General features: G+C 39.1%; 1 protein-coding gene and 1 non-coding gene across 4 annotated transcripts in view; one reads left to right on the forward strand and one right to left on the reverse strand.

Moving 5' to 3' along the window:
• The window catches only part of EIF2AK4 (eukaryotic translation initiation factor 2 alpha kinase 4), a 98,070-nt gene that overhangs the window by 61,931 nt on the left and 17,734 nt on the right, over window positions 1–18,405 (reverse strand). For all 3 annotated transcript variants that reach the window (XM_006073022.4, XM_006073025.4, XR_328826.4), the window contains exons 4-9: window positions 15,246–15,398; window positions 13,163–13,243; window positions 11,549–11,697; window positions 5,731–5,846; window positions 2,380–2,537; window positions 956–1,491 (exon numbers count right to left, since the gene is read on the reverse strand). In XM_006073022.4, the coding sequence (XP_006073084.3) occupies window positions 956–1,491; window positions 2,380–2,537; window positions 5,731–5,846; window positions 11,549–11,697; window positions 13,163–13,243; window positions 15,246–15,398 (1,193 nt within the window). The remainder of the gene's footprint in view (window positions 1–955; window positions 1,492–2,379; window positions 2,538–5,730; window positions 5,847–11,548; window positions 11,698–13,162; window positions 13,244–15,245; window positions 15,399–18,405) is intronic.
• LOC112577921 lies at window positions 16,723–16,827 on the forward strand. The gene has a single exon (XR_003102118.2). It is a non-coding gene; the product is annotated as a U6 spliceosomal RNA (small nuclear RNA).

The following is an 18,405-nucleotide window of genomic DNA, read 5'->3' on the forward strand; positions in this document are numbered from 1 at the left end:
TGAATTACTCTGCTGTAGACCTGAAACTGGGCTTCCCTTGTGGCTCAGTTGGTAAAGAATCCGCCTTGCAATGTTGGAGATCTGGGTTTGATTCCTGGGTCGGGAAGATCTGCTGGAGAAGGGATAGGCTACCCACTCCAGTATTCTTGAGCTTCCCTGGTGGCTCAGCTGGTAAAGAATCTGCCTATAATACAGGAGACCTGGGCTCGATCCCTGGGTTTGGAAGATCCCCTGGAAAAGGGAAAGGCTACCCACTCCAGTATTCTGGCCTGGAGAATTCCATGGACTGTATAGACCATGGGGTCACAAAGAGTCAGACACAACTGAGTGATTTTCACTCACCATACCTGAAATTAACACAACATTGTAAATCAACTATATCTTAATTAAAAAAAACAAAAACACTTGGCTCTGTAATTAAATCTGTAACTGTAATTTACAGATGTTGAGACTCCTCTGACTAGGGCAAGGAAGTCATTTGCTTTCTATAACTTGGCTGAATGGGACACTGCTAATGAAGAAGAATGGTTAAGAAAAACCAGGGGCAGAATCGTACTCCTAAAGCTGTTTTCTAAACGGGAGGTGTCGTCTTTGACCCCTTAGGAAGGAGCAGTGAAAGTGGCCTTTACCATTTGAATACCTGGGGCATTTTTCCCCCTAGCAGCAGTCCCTACTGATTTCTTAGCCTATACCAGGCAGTCCCCAAAAAGTAGTTTGAAAGTCTATTATTAAGCCCAAGTGAATTTAGAAGAATGTAGGAGTTATGAGAACAATAAATCTAAGTGAGAAAATAGAACATATGTGGCTGGGAAAGGACTGGGAGAACAAAGAAGTAAGTCGAAACCTGTTCTTCACTTTTCAGATTATACACATGACTGAGATGTTAAGCACATTCAAGCACAATCAAAAGTAAAGGAGTAAAATGCAGATAGAGAAAAATCTCAATGACACTCACTTCTTTAGAAAATCTTGAAAATCAGCTGGTAAGTCACTAGGGATGGTCACGGGATACTCTTCGCATTCTTGTCCTTGGCTGAGGGACAGCAGCAGAAGACCTAGACGCCAAATATCCCCTTTCTTCCCGGTTTTATAAGGTAGGGCACTGTCACTGAAACGAACCCGGGTCTGCTCAAACACGTCCTCCTTGCAAATGTCTGCCAGGCGCTTAGAAATGCTGTAGTCCGTAATCTTGACGGTGCCCTCTGCATCCACCAGGACATTCGATGCGCTCAGAACCTTGTGCACCACGGAATTGCTGTGCAAGTAATCGAGGCCTGACAAGAGCTGAACTGCATACTTGCGAAGCTGATGTACCGGGATGGGGCCTGAGTGGCCCAGGTGGGCTGCGAGGGAGATCCCATTAGTGTGCTCCACTAAAATATCCACCACGATGGAATCGTCTTGCTCTTTGAGGTTCATTGCAAAGTAGCGTACTATGTTTGGATGGCTCAGTTTCACCAGTGAGCTGAATTCCGTTTCTGCCCCTTGAATCTGGAATGGGAAAAAAAAAAAAAACAATAAGATGATGATAGCTGGGCTGGTCAGCATTTACTAGTGTTTCACCGCACAAGTGAAGTATTTGAATAGAAAATGTACTTTCGACAGCAAGGAGAAGGAACATGCCCTGAACTGAGTCCTCCCCTAAACCACATGGTCAACTTACTAGTTCTTAAAGATGGACAAGTTTCAAAAGCAGCTTCTTTTGCAATACGGCCACCAGAAAAAAGAAACAATTTTAAAATAAGCTTTTCTGATTATAAAGATTCACTCTCAAAATTTTAATAGGTACTAATACAAAAGAAAAATCCCACAATTTATCTTTATGGTCACCACTCAAAGACAACTGTTATGACTTTAGTGTATTTACGTTCAGTTTTTCTTTTGTAATAAATACACATACATTTCCAAACACGATGCTTCACCTACTGTTTTATAACCTCTTTATTTATTATGTACCACTGCAATATTAAATGTTCTCCTTAAGCTAAGTATTATGAATCAATTATACAATTCTCCAGTCCCCTAAAATGCAGTTGTGAATATTTCAAGAGACTGAGAAAATGCAAATGATTGCAAATAGCACAGTTATGAAGTACTCTTTAGTCCCTGTTGGAGAGAGAGCTATTAATGGAATAATAAGAGCTAAGAAAGGAGGTTGAGAAGCAGCTGCAAGAGTTTGGACCACGCTCTGAAAGTTCTGAAAGAGGCAGCAGAGTCTAGGAACACTTATGATCCTCCACCATCCCCTCTGGTTGAACAGATCTCACTGCGTTCTGGGTCTTTTTTTGCTGGCCAGTCAAATGCTGAGTTACTTTGTTTTGTCATCGCCTTAAACTCCAGGTTAGTCCTTTTGCTCAGTGAGCCATCTTGGATGCCTACCTGCTTTTTGCACTTATCAATCTTCTCTTTTTCTTGACTGGTAAGGAATGGACCCATTTTTTTGTGCCATTGAAGGACCCACTCATGCAACAAGACAAAGCTGCCAGTAGCTGTTTCCAAAGCATTGTAAACTAATTTTCCAAGCTGCTCATCACTGCCTGCATATTGAAAGGAAATATAATTAAGTATCACTGGTACATTTTCTGTGGGCATAAAAAAAAACACAGGGAGCAGTCATTTGTTCAACAATGGATACCATGTACTATGAAAAATGTGACTTCATGTAATACATGCTCTTTTGTAACCAATTTTTGGTGTTTTAACAATATACTCTGAACTTTAAAATATTAAATTTTACAAAGGGACAATATTCAACAGTGAGATCTTAGAATCAGATCAATGTTTTATTCCACTGGCTGGTATTCATAATGCTATTTTCCTAACGACCTCTGACAACTGTGCCTGCTGGTGTGGTAGTGTAGCCTTCATATAGCTAAATACCAACTAACATTGATAGAAAGAGTTTGGAACCAGGAACGCTCCATCAATGAAGATTAGTGTGCATAGTGAAAACAGGTTTTAGTAACTCAGAAATTTGAAAACATCAATGATCTTTTAAACACAAAATCTGAATATGCTCAGTAAATACAAAGTGGCCAATGGCTTTGAAGGAAGGAACAAGTCATGACAGTTTAAATTTGAAGTGCTTGAGAGAGACACATTTATTTAGTGATAGGCATATGGTGTCCACCTATGCCTGGGGGAGCTAAATTTTTGTAATGCCCCAAAATTTTTTATGAAAATCTAAATTTTTATTAAAGACTGTAATAGAAAATCACCAAAAAATTGGAAGTGGAGAAAAATATCACCCACAATATCACCAATTTGTCTTTCTCTTCTAGAACCTTCTACCCTTTTTTCCCCTAATTTACCGAATTGTAGCATATGTAACAGGGTTTCTCACCCTTGACACTACTGACATTTGGGACGGGAAAATCCTTCGTTGAAGGGGGTTGTCTTGTGTACTGTAAGATGTTTAGCAGCAGCCCTCCCCTCTATCCATGAGATGCCAGCAGCACCCTCACCCTAGAGTTAATCATCAAAATATCCAAATGTCAACCAATGTCCCCTAGGGAACAAAATCACCCCAAATGAAAACAATTGATCTATTCTTTTTCTCTTACTATATAAATTATAATAGTTTTCCATGATGCTACATTATCTTCATAATGAAAAGTAACCTGTATACATAATACAAAGTAGTTTTTGCAAAAACAGTCTAGAGAAATGTGGCTGAACTAACTCACTGAGAAGAGGCAGTGTTCCTTCACAGATATGCTGACAATTTAAGAGATTTTTAATTTTAATTGAAATGATCTGTTATACTAGTTATAAATAATTCTGGACATTCTTAGCTAAGAGAAAATAAAAATAAAAACCCCTAGTGTTTGAAAACCTGTCAACCAAAAAATTGAAAACATCTGTTATACTAGTTATAAATAATTCTGGACATTCTTAGCTAAGTGAAAATAAAAATAAAAACCCCTAGTGTTTGAAAATCTGTCAACCTAAGTAAGCAACCTGTGAAATGTAGGATCTATGCAGCACATGTTGGAGATACAGGATAGTAAATATTAATGGGATGGAATGTGATGTGATGTACATAAAGCCTAATTAAATTTGTGAATTATATGGCACAATGTCTTGCAATATATATATCCCCAGCTGGGACTAAGTGAGTATTTCGTAATTCCTGCTGCATTTTTTTTGTATTATAATTCTATTATTGCCACCCACCTTTTGTCACTTCTGCCTTGTGGGGATAATAAAAAGAAAAAAAGAACACACTGAAACAAGGCTGAAGGAAAATGTTACCATTAAGAGCTCAGACTGATACTCCACTGTGTGATCATATATATAGAAGCCTCTCCAGTGCTTTAATATTAACATATAGGGAATAATATCTGGGGAATCTCTTGATTCCCTCTAGTTCCAACAGCTTCACACTGAAAAGCAAATGTTAATTAGTTGATCTTTCACAAAAACATGTCTTAAAAAATTAGGACCCATTTAAAAAATTAAACCCATTGTGAGAAAACAAAATAAATAATTTACTTGGTGGTTTTACATTAAAAAAAGTTCAGATTGCAAATGTGTCTCCTAATGAGGGTATTAACAAAGGTGAATTTGTCTAATGAGTACCAAGGAGACTAGGAGTCCAGGGTAAAGTAATACACAGTTGGATTGATTTGCCTTCCTGATTTCCTCAGATCATTAAAAGTAGTGAGTTTTATGTTGCCAATTCATGAGTCAGAAATGCCTTAGAGTCAAGGACAGCCTCAAGACCAAAGCAAATCATCTCTACCAAGTTCTTAAACCTTCCCAAATGGTGGCTGTGTCTGAAGAGGGCAGGCTCTGTGTATGTGCAGAATCTTGCATGGTCCACACCGCCTCCATCACCCAAGGTTACGTGTTCAGATCATGGACTCTTCAGATGCTTGGTTTCTTTCCCTCTACCTGTTGCCCTCTCCCTGGCAACTTCCCTTTCTGTGTACATCTCCTCAAAGAGGAAGGGAAAAAAGATCCCTTTAAAAGAAAGCAAACTTGATTTAGGTAATTTAGCTGCCTATTAGCTCTGCTAAGAATATTCATGGGATTGGAAATGAAACTTAATTGTCAAATTCACCATATGCAAGTGATCCCTACACCAATTAGTGGCTGTATCTGTATGACTGATAAAAGATGATGTACATTTAGAGCAAAGGAAGTAGACACGGAAAACTTGATTTTAATATAAACAATTCAAATAAAATTTTGAATAATATTCACTACAAATAGCCATCTGCTAAATAAGATGGCTAAACTGCTAAATAAAACACATAGAAAATAAAGTGAATTTCCTGGTCTGGTACAGGACGCCAAGCAAGAAAATGCTAAGCAGGTGGACAGCAAATTAAGAAAATGAGACTTAACCCTCAAAAATCACAGGCATCAAAACTCATTTTGCTATACATATTTCTTCAGTTACAAATGTACATGATGCAAAATTCCATATTCATAATATTTCAACCAATTTGGTTTTGAAAATTTTAGCTAATTCTAATGATGACAAATTTTGTCTTTCTGCTAACAATATTTCCAACAGCCTGGGGCTTTATTTGCATCTTACAGATGTGGAAAGCTGGGTGACTTCTTTTGATCATCCGGAACGGGAGCTAGAATGATTGTCAGCTTACAGAGTTTTCCTGCAACCACGCTGGTCTAGACGACAAAGTGTCTATTCTCCCCTATTCCTTCATGATTAACTTGGGTAATTAGAATAATTTAAATGAGTTTAGCTAGTTTACTCACCAATACATTTCCCTTTGTGCACCATGAGCTGATCAGGACTACCCATAGAGAAATACAGGATTTCACAAGAGCCAGGAGAATCTTCGCTATTACACATAGAATACTGACGTTCTCGCCTTAAAAATAAATTTGGACAATGATTTTTTTTCTTTAAGATTAACACAGGAAATTTGTGTCCCTCCATTTTCTCCTGCTTACCAGTCAATTCACTGTCCAACAGCAGTCTCTGCTGGGAACTGAGCTGAAGGTGCTAATGGGAAAGCTGTCCAACCCCCGACTCGCCACGGAGTCTTCCCCACGTGAACTCTACAAACCCTGTTCCAGATGGGTGCTGCCCTGTATGGTGGCCACATGTGGCTACTTAAATTCAATCACAACTAAATTAAATTAAAAATTCAGCTCTTCAACTTGAGTAGGCACAAGTACAGGGATTCGTCATCATATTGTGCTCTACTTTACTGAACTTCACATACACCACGGCTGCTTTTTTTTTTTTTAAACAAATTGAAGGTTTGTGTCAACCTTGTGTTAATAAGCAAGTCTATCAGCACCATTTCCAATAGCATTTGCTCACTTTATGTGTCTCTGTCACACTTTTGTAATTTTTGCAACAGTTAAATCTTTTTCATTATTATTATGTATTTGTTGTGGTGATCTGTGCTCAGTTACTACTATGACTCACTGAAGGCTCAGATGTTTAGCGTTTTTTTAGTAGTATTTTTAAATTAAGGTATGTAAACTGTTTTTTTTTTTTTAAAGATACAATGCTATCACATACTTAACAAACTCCAGCATAGTGTAAGCATGACTTTTACACGCACTGGGAATCCAAATGTGCAAGTGACTTGCTATGCAGCGATACTCATTTCACCGTGGTGGTCTGCTCCTGGAAGGTCTCTGATGCATGTCGGTACTCAACAGCCCCAAGTGACCAGTGGCTACCATAGTGGACAGCACTGATAGAGAACATTCCCATCGTCACAGAAGTTCTATGGAAGTGATTTAGCTCAAGTCCATGTTGACCCCACATCCTGTGTATACGCACATCTGGAGAAAGCTGCAAAATCGGGGATTAAGAGCACTACAAATTCCTAGTCACTAACCGGGCCCCACACTACAGAATGCCCAACCCCCACACTCAAAGCCTAACCCTTCTTTCTTTCTCTTTTTTTCTGAGTGGAAAGCCAGATTACAATGCAAAAATTACAACTAACTTGGGAGAGCTCTGCAGGGACGAGGCCAGGAAGAGTGCCCTTGATGGTCAGGATTGGACACTTGTTAGAAATGCTATGATCAGGCACAGATCTCTAGAAAGCAGTCCTCTCACTGTGAGTGTGATCCTGACCTCCACTTTCACTGAGAACATGAAGCAATGAGCAGTGAAGCCCACACTTTCTGTGGGCCCACCTAGAAAGTTACTTGGCACCTGAGACATTTTTTCTTTTTCTCAGACTCAGAGGAAGGACAGCTACCCTGGCCTCAGTTCCACCCCTGAAGTCTCCTCTGGGACCCTGGTCCATCAGTTAGTCCCCCTCTTCTTTATGTTCAATCTGTCCCTCTCCATTGGCTTCTTACCTTCAGCCCATAAATCTCTCCCATGTCCATTCTCCTCTCCCTCAATCTCTTGCACCATCTTGTTTTTCATTTTCAAACTTCTACACTTGCTGTCTCCATGACTGTCCCTTCCATTCACTCTTCATGCTACTGCAAAGTCAGTGAAACTGCCACCTACCCCTATCATTCTCAACTGGATTCTTCTCCTGGGCTCTTTTTTTGGTTGGTGGCATAGTCATCCATTCTGTGTCAGTAGTCAAAATGTGCACGTCTCCCTGAGCTCCTAGATCTCCTGCAACTAACTGATTCTTAAGTATGAGCCTCTCTTCTCCAATTTCCCTGCCTTGTTCAGGTCATCACCAAATTTCTCCTGGACACAAAAGATACCCCATTATTAACTGGTCTTGCCATTTTCAATTCCCTCCCCTAACACCCTCCCACACTGCTGAGAAAACCTATTATGATTTGAGTCTCTTGTACTACATGTGCGTCCACAAATTCTTAAGGCCATGGAACGATTAAGGACATAGAAAGTGAAGTTGCTCAACAAAGGCGAAAGTGCATCCGTGAAAAGCTGGGCCAAGGGGCCAGGTACTTGAGAATCAAGACTTTAAGCTCTTTCCACTAGAACGGTCAGGGGTTTTCTGTTTTCTTTCTCTTGTTTTACACAGTGGAAACGTTTCATTACATAAAGCCGTACTGGTTTTTGATGTATCCCACACAAAAAAGAAAAGCTGAGCTGCCCTGGTTAAACAGACTGCAGACCCTACCAGGGCCAAAAAGACAGTCTGTCCCTTTCTATCATCCTCCTGCCTCCCTCCCTCCCTTCATCAGATGTTTACTGAGCGCCCACCCTGTCCCTGCCAGGCACTGTGTCAGGGCCTGAAGAAAACACAGAGGCAAGAACCCCATACTTCCACAAAAGGAGAAGACAATTCAAAAGCAAACAAATGAATATGAAGTTTAGCTAGCAGTAACTGCTATGGAGAAATTTAATAAAGCAGGAAATTGGAGAACAAGTAGCTAAGGTGGGGTGCTCAGGGAAGGCATCAGAGATCACGTGTGAGGGGAGAACTGAGTGATGAAGAGTCGGCCACGCAAAGTAAACTGAAGTAGAGCATCGCAGGTAGAGTAACTGGCAGAGGCCATGAGACAGGAAGGAGCTCGGTGTGCGTGGAGGACTGGATGGTGAGTGTGGCCACCGTGCAGAGGGTGAGGGCGAGGAAGAGTGGTATGACATGAGATGCATGAGCTGTTCCTCTACTGTTCGCCCCCGCTCTCTGTTCGCCCCCGCTCTCTGTTCGCCCCCGCTCTCTGTTTGCCCCCGCTCTCTGTTCTCCACTAGCAGCCAGGAAGAATTTCACTCAGCATGGGTCAGATGATACCGTGTTCCTTTTTAAAACCTCAAACGGCTTCTCAGTACACCTGAACTCCTGATGCAACCAACAAAGACCTCACTTGTGATCTGCCCCTGCTGCCCCCTTGAACCACTGTCTCCACAACTGGTCATTCTAGCCATGCTGCCCTGGTTGATGAGCTCTGGGCAGGACCAGCCTAGGCCAGCCTGGGGTCTTCTATACCGGCTGTTCTTTTCAGCTGAGCAGCTGGCTCATTCCCTTCATCCAGATCCAGGATATGTGCCCTCAGTTTAAAGCCACTGTCCCTTAGTCACTCAGGATCCAATCCTTGGACTCTTTCCTCCAAACACCCAATCTAAAGTAACAATTCAGTCTTTCTTCAAGACAGCCAATTAAATTCTCTGCAGAGCACTAGTCATTATCTGACAACTTCTGGTTTGCTTGTGGACAGTCTCTTTCAACTAGAATACAAGCTCCGTGAAACCAGAGCCCACCTTGATCTTATTTACTGAATCCCTAGGACTGAGAATAGTGTCTGGCCTTTAGCAAGTAAGTTCTCATCAAGAATCTCGTTCTAGATTGTATTGCTTTTAGTCACAGCCAATTCGAATACTGACTGCTGACAATGTTCATGACAAGGTCATGTCTACTAATTCTACTGAACGTATCTTCTAGTTGAAAGAATAAAATGGAACACTCTGCTCATTTCCTTTGGCTTTCCAACTTAAAGACTAGTGAATAGCAAGGAAGAAAAAGAATAAAGAGTATGTATGAGATACTTCAGTATATCAAGGACTTTTTATTTCTTAACCAAAGAAGCATGTAAACTATAAGAAAGATTCATTCTTTTCTAGTCTGTACGTGACATAGTGCCAGAGTTCCATACAGGTTTGTACAACAATCTTGGCAAACAATACATGAAAATGACCTCTTGGATGCTTGTGGAAATGTCATTCTATCCAAGAGATACTAATGTCCCTTTATAAGTGCTACATAAAAATCTGTTCTACCTGTGTCAAGGAAACAGAGAATTTCCCACCCTTCCTTGAATAGACTTGCTAATAATTACTGATCTCAAAAGCAAGTCTAATCTTGGACCCACTGTTTACAGTTAGCCACAAAAATGGAAATAATTAAACTAAAAAAGATTGCTTTTTATACAGCCTTATTCACAGCATTGATTTATTTCCACCATTTCTAACACAGTAGGAATTTGTTAGATATTTCCTAGTGGAATACTCTGACAGCTTCAAACTATGTTGCCTAATGGAAGCCCAGTTGCAAAAATAATCTCAAATTGGTTTAAGGAATTATAATCTTAAAAAGAAATCATTACCAGAAACTGCATTCAAGAAAACATTTAGTTCACCATAACAGTAGGTGGTTAAATGTTAATATCAAAATGATTTCTAAGCTGATTTTTTTTCAAAGTAGATAATTAGGGAAAGAAGTGAAATGACTCCTCCTTATAAACAAACTGTAATCCAAAAGATTATATAAGCTTTTAGTTTGGTACCTAAAATGCTGGTGTTAAGTGGTGCTTAGATTATCACAAAAAGATAGCTTAAATACATATAGAACCTGAATGATAATACCTGTGCTATTTAATCACCCACCTAATCACAGAAAGGAATTCTGTACTAAAATTCCTTTCTGGTCTACAGTGGCAGTCACAGCAAACATAGAAAGTCCCCTTCATACAAACAAGTTCCATTCTGACAGAGTGTTCATAAGTCCAATTTGTTCATAAGTCCTATAAAATTAGCCTGGGTATCCAACTAACAAAACTGGCTATACAGTACTGTACTGTAATAGGTTTATAATACCTTTCATGCAAGTAATATATAAAAAACAAATACAAAAAAACCCATTTTTAATCTTATAGTACAGTACCTTGAAAAGCAAGTACAACAGCTGGCATACAGGGGCTGGCACTGAATGAACAGTCAAGAGGCGTCACTGACTGGAGGAAGGAGCAGAGATGGGAGGTGGGAGAGCTGAAGGACCGTCAGCACTAGGAGAGGGAGGGCAAACTGCAGTTTCGCTCACACCTGACAGTGATGGAGTGCATGTCTGCATCTTTCAAAGTTTGAAACTTGTAGGTTTGTATGTAGGGGACTTACTTCACAAGGAAGTCTCAATTCTTTAGTGGAAAAGGATATGGAGGAAGAGATAGTATCTTTCATGTGACCTTTGGTGACATGTGACCCAGGAGCCCACCTGCCGTGACAGGGAAGCCCAGTGTCCTCAGTAGCAAGGGGAGGGGAGCCCTGGCAGCAAACTGGAGCTCCTGTCCTCACGTAAAGGATCTCCTACACCTGTGCCCATTGTGGCACTCTCCCCACATCTGTGGTGAGACCTAAGGCATTACAGACTGAAAACAGTGTGAATCGGACTGGATGATGATTCTGATGGAAGAAAAGTTTTTAAATCACTTACTGAATAATTGGGCTTCCCTGATGGCTCAGACGGTAAAAGATCTGCCTGCTGTGCTGGAGACCCAGGTTCAATCCCTGGGTTGGGAAGATCCCCTGGAGAAGGAAATGGCAACCCACTCTAGTATTCTTGCCTGCAGGATTCCATGGACAAAGAAGCCTGGTGGGCTACAGTTCACGGGGTCACAAAGGGTTGGACATGACTGACCAACTAACGTTGAATAGTTAGATCATCAAAAGTCAGATCAAACTGCACTGGAGGCAATGTTAAGGTTAATAACAGTTATATAAAGGGAAATAAAACTGGCTTTGTGAAAGATACTTGGAAAGTATTAAAACAAATGAAAAATTTTATATTACTAATATATTAAGATACACAGGCTTTGAAAAAGTTATTAAAACTGTCATGTGACAACTCAACCAAATTTCACTACAAGTTGTTTTAAGGGACTGGAAATCTCAGGGACTTACTTAGACCTTCCAGAGGAGTTAGTCCGATGTTTACCATTTCCTACGAAGTCAGGAGAGCCTCCATGTAGAATGGCAGCTGTTCTGTGTCCTCCTGGGTCTTTTCTAGGGGTATGATCTTGATTTGACAAACTAGCTATTTCTAAACGTTCCTTAAAAAAAGAAAAGTAAAACCTACTTTAGACCTAAGTCATAATGGAAGACAATCATGGTAAGTAATCATAAATATGTAGAGCATGCACATTTCATTTAAGCTGAAGATTTTCAAGTGTAATAAAGTTGAACTCAACTTTTTAAAATTTAGTGTCCAAATATGTACTGTTTCAAGAACTGAAGGTCAAGGTTACAGTTTTAAGAGAATGTGAACTTTATAAATACTTAGAAATGTGGAATATGCGTGAAAAGCTAGGGAGAAGAGCAAGAGATAAACAGAAGGAGGCATTCAAACAGAGCATACTCAATATCCTGTAATAAACCATAATGGAAAAGAAAAAAAATGTTCTAGTACCATTTGCAAAAAGGGCTCTCCTTTCTCTAGAATTATCTTTGTATCTTGCTCAAAAAATCAGTTATATATAAATATATGGGGTGGGGGGGTCTATATTTAGATTATCTCTTCTATTGACAGAACTAGTATTGTTTTATTATCTATCTTGAATCCATTATTAAACTATTTTGAACACTGTTTAAAAAAGAAAAAACAGAGAGCAGAGTGGCTGTCAGGAAGGCACATTAGATGGAAGACAGGCGAACAGTTGTATCACCTTAAATTTGTATACAGCTTTGTACATTCACAAAGGGCAGTACATTTTTCTGTAGGAATGGTTACATAAGACAGACAGGAAAGCATTATCTGTGCCACATTAAGGGATGAAGAAAATACGTGCAGAGTGTCACCTGTCAAGGTCACCAAGCCAAGGCAGTAAAAAAGCCAAAGCTTTCAGCAGGTTCTGTTTACTCGTAAATCAGTACCTCCTCCTACTGCACCTCACTGTTTCCCTTAGGTGATATGCCATTTCTTTAAAGGAGAATGAGCAAAATTCTCTCTGGATTTCTCCAAACATGTGTAACTGGTTTTCTGATTGAGTTGGACTCAGGAAAAATACAGGACAAAGGAGTATATCCTTTTTCCACCACTGCTTTTTAAATCTGTTTTCCATCACTGAATGAAATTTCAGGCAGATCCATCTGGTTTCTGTTCACTCTGCAGTATGAACAAATAGTTTTGTTTTCCAAGTATTAAGAATTCCAGTCTGAGTTGATTATCAAAGCTTCAATCTCCCCTCTCCTTCAACTCTGTTGATAAACTACTCTAGTTACATAAGCCTAAGTCTTCTACAGATAATATACAACTCAAAGTTTGGTAACTATCTGGAGAATATAAAATACACAATGAATGATATCTGGGAGACTTTTAAGTGCCTCATTTTAAACTTTACTACTGATAGCAACAAAGGAGGGAAAATGGAATAATGAAGAATGAAGGACAGAGGTCCTGACTTCTGAGATATTCAAACATTATGAAGATACAGTAATTAAAATACCATCAATGGAAAGAAAAAGATTGTATATTTAGAAAATGTAAACTATTTGACTATGGCAGAAATTCTAGAGTACCTGCTTAGCCATTTCTTTCCTTTTTTTCTCCTCTTTTATCTCTTCTTTCCTTTTCTGAATCTCATGAAGGATTTCACGTTGCTGAAATAAATCATACCGCCATCAAATGCTGATCTCTGAAACCCATACAACACACAAATTCTGAAATCACAAAAAATCTTCTGAATTTCAGTCCTAAGAGTATGTAGAACCTTAGTACATACTACAGTTTCATCAGTTTATCAGAGTTCTTATGCAGTAGACCTCCCACTTAAATGCAGTAGACTGTGGGGGAGGGACACTTCCTCCCCACTTTTACATGGAGGGACTTGTTGTGGAAGCTCAGAGTCCTAACTATTGGACCACCAGGAGATTCCTAAAGTGGAGGGACTTTCACTGTGGCAACACCACTGGCCTCTCACTTCTCCCCACTCTTGACTGAGCCCCTCCTTTTTGGTATCTGCCTGTCTGCAGAGAACATGCATTTGCACCTCCTCTTTGCCCAGGTGGAGGTGGACTGAGCCAGCACCACACCCATAACACAGACCTTCAGCTGCACTCCCCAACCAGCTTTCTCGTTGTTAAAAGTGGCATTTTGATCTATTCATTTGGCCCATGTACCTATTACTCAAATGATTCTGAGTTTACATAAAGTAGCGTTTTTATAAGCCTCCTAAAATTCCAGGTTATAACTATCAAAACCATTGAGAGATTAACCAAAAACAATTGCAGCAATAATAGAAAATGTAAAAACATATCCCAAACTTACAGGTAGTTACAGCAGTACATTGAAACAAGACTGTTAATTAAATATCTTTACCTTCTAATTAAAATGTGTCTGCCTAAGAGCTAAGGAACTTTAAACTTTAAATGATAACTAGGCTATGCAATTAAATAGGAGATAAACAGTAACAAAATGAATGGAACTCACAAAGACAATGCTAACATAAGCAAAGGATGAACAAAATGAAGTAGGAAAAAAAGAACAAGGAATAAGAACCTAAGAAAAGTAGGAATAACAAAATCCTAGAAGTAACTGTAACATCTAAGGGGAGAAAAATAAAAAGCCTCACTAAGAGATAAAAATATATGGAAAAACTATTCCTGGACAGGAAGTCTGAACTTTGTCATGATGTAAATTCTGCCCAAATGGATATATAAGTACAATTTTACTCAAAATTCCAGAGGCTTTGTTTTGATCTTGAGAAAGCAATCCTATAATTTCTCTGTAAAATAAATGTGTGAGGATAGCTGAGAGAAAAAAAAAGAACAATGAAAGAGGAAGGGACGGGGTCCTGACTCCTCAGATAGTCAAATGTTACAAAGACAATAATTCAAAGATTGTGGTATAGACCTAAGAAAAAAACAGATGAATTGAACAAAAGAGATAATTCACAAATAGAACTTAGTACAAATAAGTAGGTAAAATACCCTTTAAAGGAAGTATTACAAATCACCTAAGAATGAATGATTATTTAATAAATGTGTTAGGAAAATGGGGTGGGGGGACTCAGACCCTCATTTTAACAACCTACACCAAAATAAGTTCTAGATAAGTAAGTGTATTAAAAGACTAAATAGAAGAAAAAGAACAAAAATCAAGAAGGAAATTTAGATATAGGTATTATGTTTGATTAAAGGATTTTTAAAATAACACAGGAGTGTATATTCTTATGCAGACTAAGACTAAAGAAAAAATACAAATGGTGAGTGAACTAAAAAATACGTTCAGTCTCTGGCTTTGGCTACTCGTTTGGGCATGAGATACTTGTCCCACAGAGGGAAGAAGGTAATAGCCTCTGAACTCCTGCACAGCTTTACAAGCACACAAAGAAATTTGCTTAAATTGACTTTTTCTTTCATTTAAAGACTAGGACTAAGGAAGGGTTCTAGGGGCAGCACTGATACTTGTTGGGAGGGAATCACTCATAGTATTTATTTCTTGGTTACTCTTAGGGCCTCCTTTCACATGAATTCATGGTTCTTGGATCAAATCCAGAGCAAAACTTAATAAATATGGATAAGTATGTAGGCAGAGACAGAGATTAAAAACCTATAGGGCTCTCAGTCCTCTGGCTGGCCACCGTGGTGACATGGGTCTCACCTCCTCTTCCTCTTTCCGCTTGGCCTCTAACTGCCTCCGCTGCTCCTCCTGAGCTCGCCTTTCCAGCATTTCTTCATGAAAAGACTTGGGAGGGGGCTTGTTGTGCTCGCAGAGAAATGACTGCACATAGTAAGCCAGTTCAAATATCATCACCTAAACACACGGATGGAAATCAACCACAAATGGTCAAGTGATGGGAAGACAGGGTCCAACGGCAAGACTACAGAAAAACATGCAGACCATCCAAGACCATTCACAATGATGATATTCATTTTGATGCGACACATTCTAAATTAGTTATAGGAGGTAACCACAGCAGGAAAAAGCTTTTCAGCACTCATCTCATTGTGTTGCTATCAAGACATATCACTATCTAAATAAGTAAAAAGCATCACTTTGGTAGTCCTATTCAATTTATTGGCATTTTCTATATAATAAATCTTCTAAAATATTTTTCTATATGGAGAAGGCAATGGCACCCCACTCCAGTACTCTTGCCTGGAAAATCCCATGGGTGGAGGAGCCTGGTAGGCTGCAGTAAATGAGGTCGCTAAGAGTCGGACACGACTGAGCGACTTCACTTTCACTTTTCACTTTCATGCATTGGAGAAGGAAATGGCAACCACTCCAGTGTTCTTGCCTGGAGAATCCCAGGGAGAGGGGAGCCTCGTGGGCTGACATCTACGGGGTTGCACAGAGTCAGACACGACTGAAGTGACTTAGCAGCAGCAGGTTCTCCTTAGTTATCCATTTATCCACAGTAGTGTGTATGCCAACTTCAATCTCACAATTCATCCCACCACTCCCCTTCCCCTCCTGGTATCCATGTTTATTCTCTGCATCTGTGTCTCTATTTTTGCTTTGCAACTGAGTTCATCTGTAACATTTTTCTAGATTTCATATATATGCATTCATCTACTATATTTGTTTTTCTCTTTCTGACTTAACTCTGTATGCCAGTCCCTAGGTCCATCCACATCTCTGCAAATGGCACAATTTATTCCTTTTATGGATGAGTAATAGTCCATTCTATATACATACCATATCTTTATCCATTCCTCAGTTGATGGACATTTAGGTTGCTTCCATGTGAAGGCTATTGTAAGTAGTTCTACAATCAACACTGGGACGCATGTACCTTTTGAAATTTTGGTTTTCTCCAGGTATATGCCCAGGAGTGGGACTGTTGTGTCATATGGTAGTTCTATTTTTGGTTTTTTAAGGAACTTCCATACTGGTCTCCATAGTGGCTGTACCAATTTACATTCCCACCAATAGTATAGGAGGGTTCCCTTTTCTCCACACCCTCTCCCAGCATTTACTGTTCATAGATTTTTTGATGATGGCCCTTCTGACCTGTATGAGGTGATACCTCATTGTAGTTTTGATTTGCACTTCACTAATAATTAGTGATGTTGAGCATCTTTCCGTGTGTTTGTTGGCCATTAAAAAGTATAATCTAAAATAAAGACAATGTGCTCTCTTCAGTAGAACATATGCTAAAACCGGAGAGATACAGAGAAGATTAGTATGGCCCCTGTGCAAGGATGACTTGTAAATCTGTGAAGCAGTCCATGTTTTTTTGGTTACCAAGGGAGAAAGGGATGGGGGAAGGAGGGATAAATGGAGAGACTGAGATTGACATGTACACACTATTACATATAACATAGATACCTAGTAAGGACTAACTGTATAGCACAGGGAACTCGTCTCAAAAGTCAGTAATGACCTGTAGGGAAAATGAATCCAAAAAACAGTGGATACTGTGTACGTAGCTATACAGTGGAAATCAGTACAACACTGTAAATCAAATCAACTATACTGTAATACAAATTTGAATAAATTAAATAAAATAAGGTCAAAAAAAGGTGGGGCTGGGGTGAGTGGGACAACAAAAGCAGAAATAAACAAGTGGGACTAAATCAAATATTTCTGCACAGCAAAAAAAAAAATAAAGATTCTGCACAGCAAAGGAAACCATCAAGAAAATGAAAAGGCAAACTACAGAATGGGAGAAGATAGCTACAAATCATATATCTGATAAGGGGTCAATATTTAAATATATAAAGAACTAATATAACTCAGCAGCAAAAATAAAAAAGAAAACCCAAACAATCCAATTAAAAAATGGACAGAGGAACACAACAGACATTTTTCCAAAGAAGACATACAAATGGCCAACAGGCACATGAAAAGATACATAACATCACTGATCATCAGGGAAACACAGATCAAAACCACAATGAGCTATCACCTCACACATCAAAAAGACAGTGAACAAGTGTTGGTGAGGGTGTGGAGAAAAGGGAACCCTGATACACTTTTGGTGAGAATGTAAATTGTTGCAGCCAGTCTGAAAAACAGTATGGAGGTTCCTCAAAAAATTAAAAACAGAACTACATATGATCTAGCAATCCTACATCTGAGTATATATTCAAAGGGAATGAAAAAAAAGGATCTTGAAGAGATATCTATACTCCCATGTTATTGCAGCATTATTCACAATAGCCAAGGTAAGTGTCAATGAAAAAGTGAATAAAGATGTGATATAAATATACATACACAGTGAAATATTCAACCATGAAAAAGAACATCCTCCTGCTTGCAGAAACACAAATGGAACTTGAGGCATTATATTAAGTGAAATAAATCAAAGACAAATGCTGCATGATATCATTTACATATAGAATCTAAAAAAACTGAAACAGGGACTAGAATGGTGGTTACCTAGGGATTGGTGGTGAGAGTAAAGGGGAGATATGTAGGTCCGAGTATACATACTTTCAGTTATAAAATAAGTAAGTTCTGGGGATCTAATGTATAGCATGATGATTATATTGCTGTTGTTCAGTCGCTAAGTCATGTCCAACTCTTTACAACCCCATGGACTGTAGCACGCCAGGCTTCCCTGTCCTTCACTATCTCCTGGAATTTGCATGATGATTATGTAACAGTTATATTATATAATACTGCACTATAAAAATCAAATCAAACACAGCAAAGAATTTTACAAAAAAATGACAAATCATGAATCCAAGAAACCAGAGGATTCTGCAGCTGAATTTTCAGTGTAACTCCATATTATTTTTCAGTTAAGGCATTAGACTACATTAGAAAGAACTTAAACTAGAAAGAACTCTGCAGTAATTCCCAAGGCCGA

Source organism: Bubalus bubalis, chromosome 11 (assembly GCF_019923935.1).
Source record: "Bubalus bubalis isolate 160015118507 breed Murrah chromosome 11, NDDB_SH_1, whole genome shotgun sequence".
NCBI lineage: Eukaryota > Metazoa > Chordata > Mammalia > Artiodactyla > Bovidae > Bubalus > Bubalus bubalis.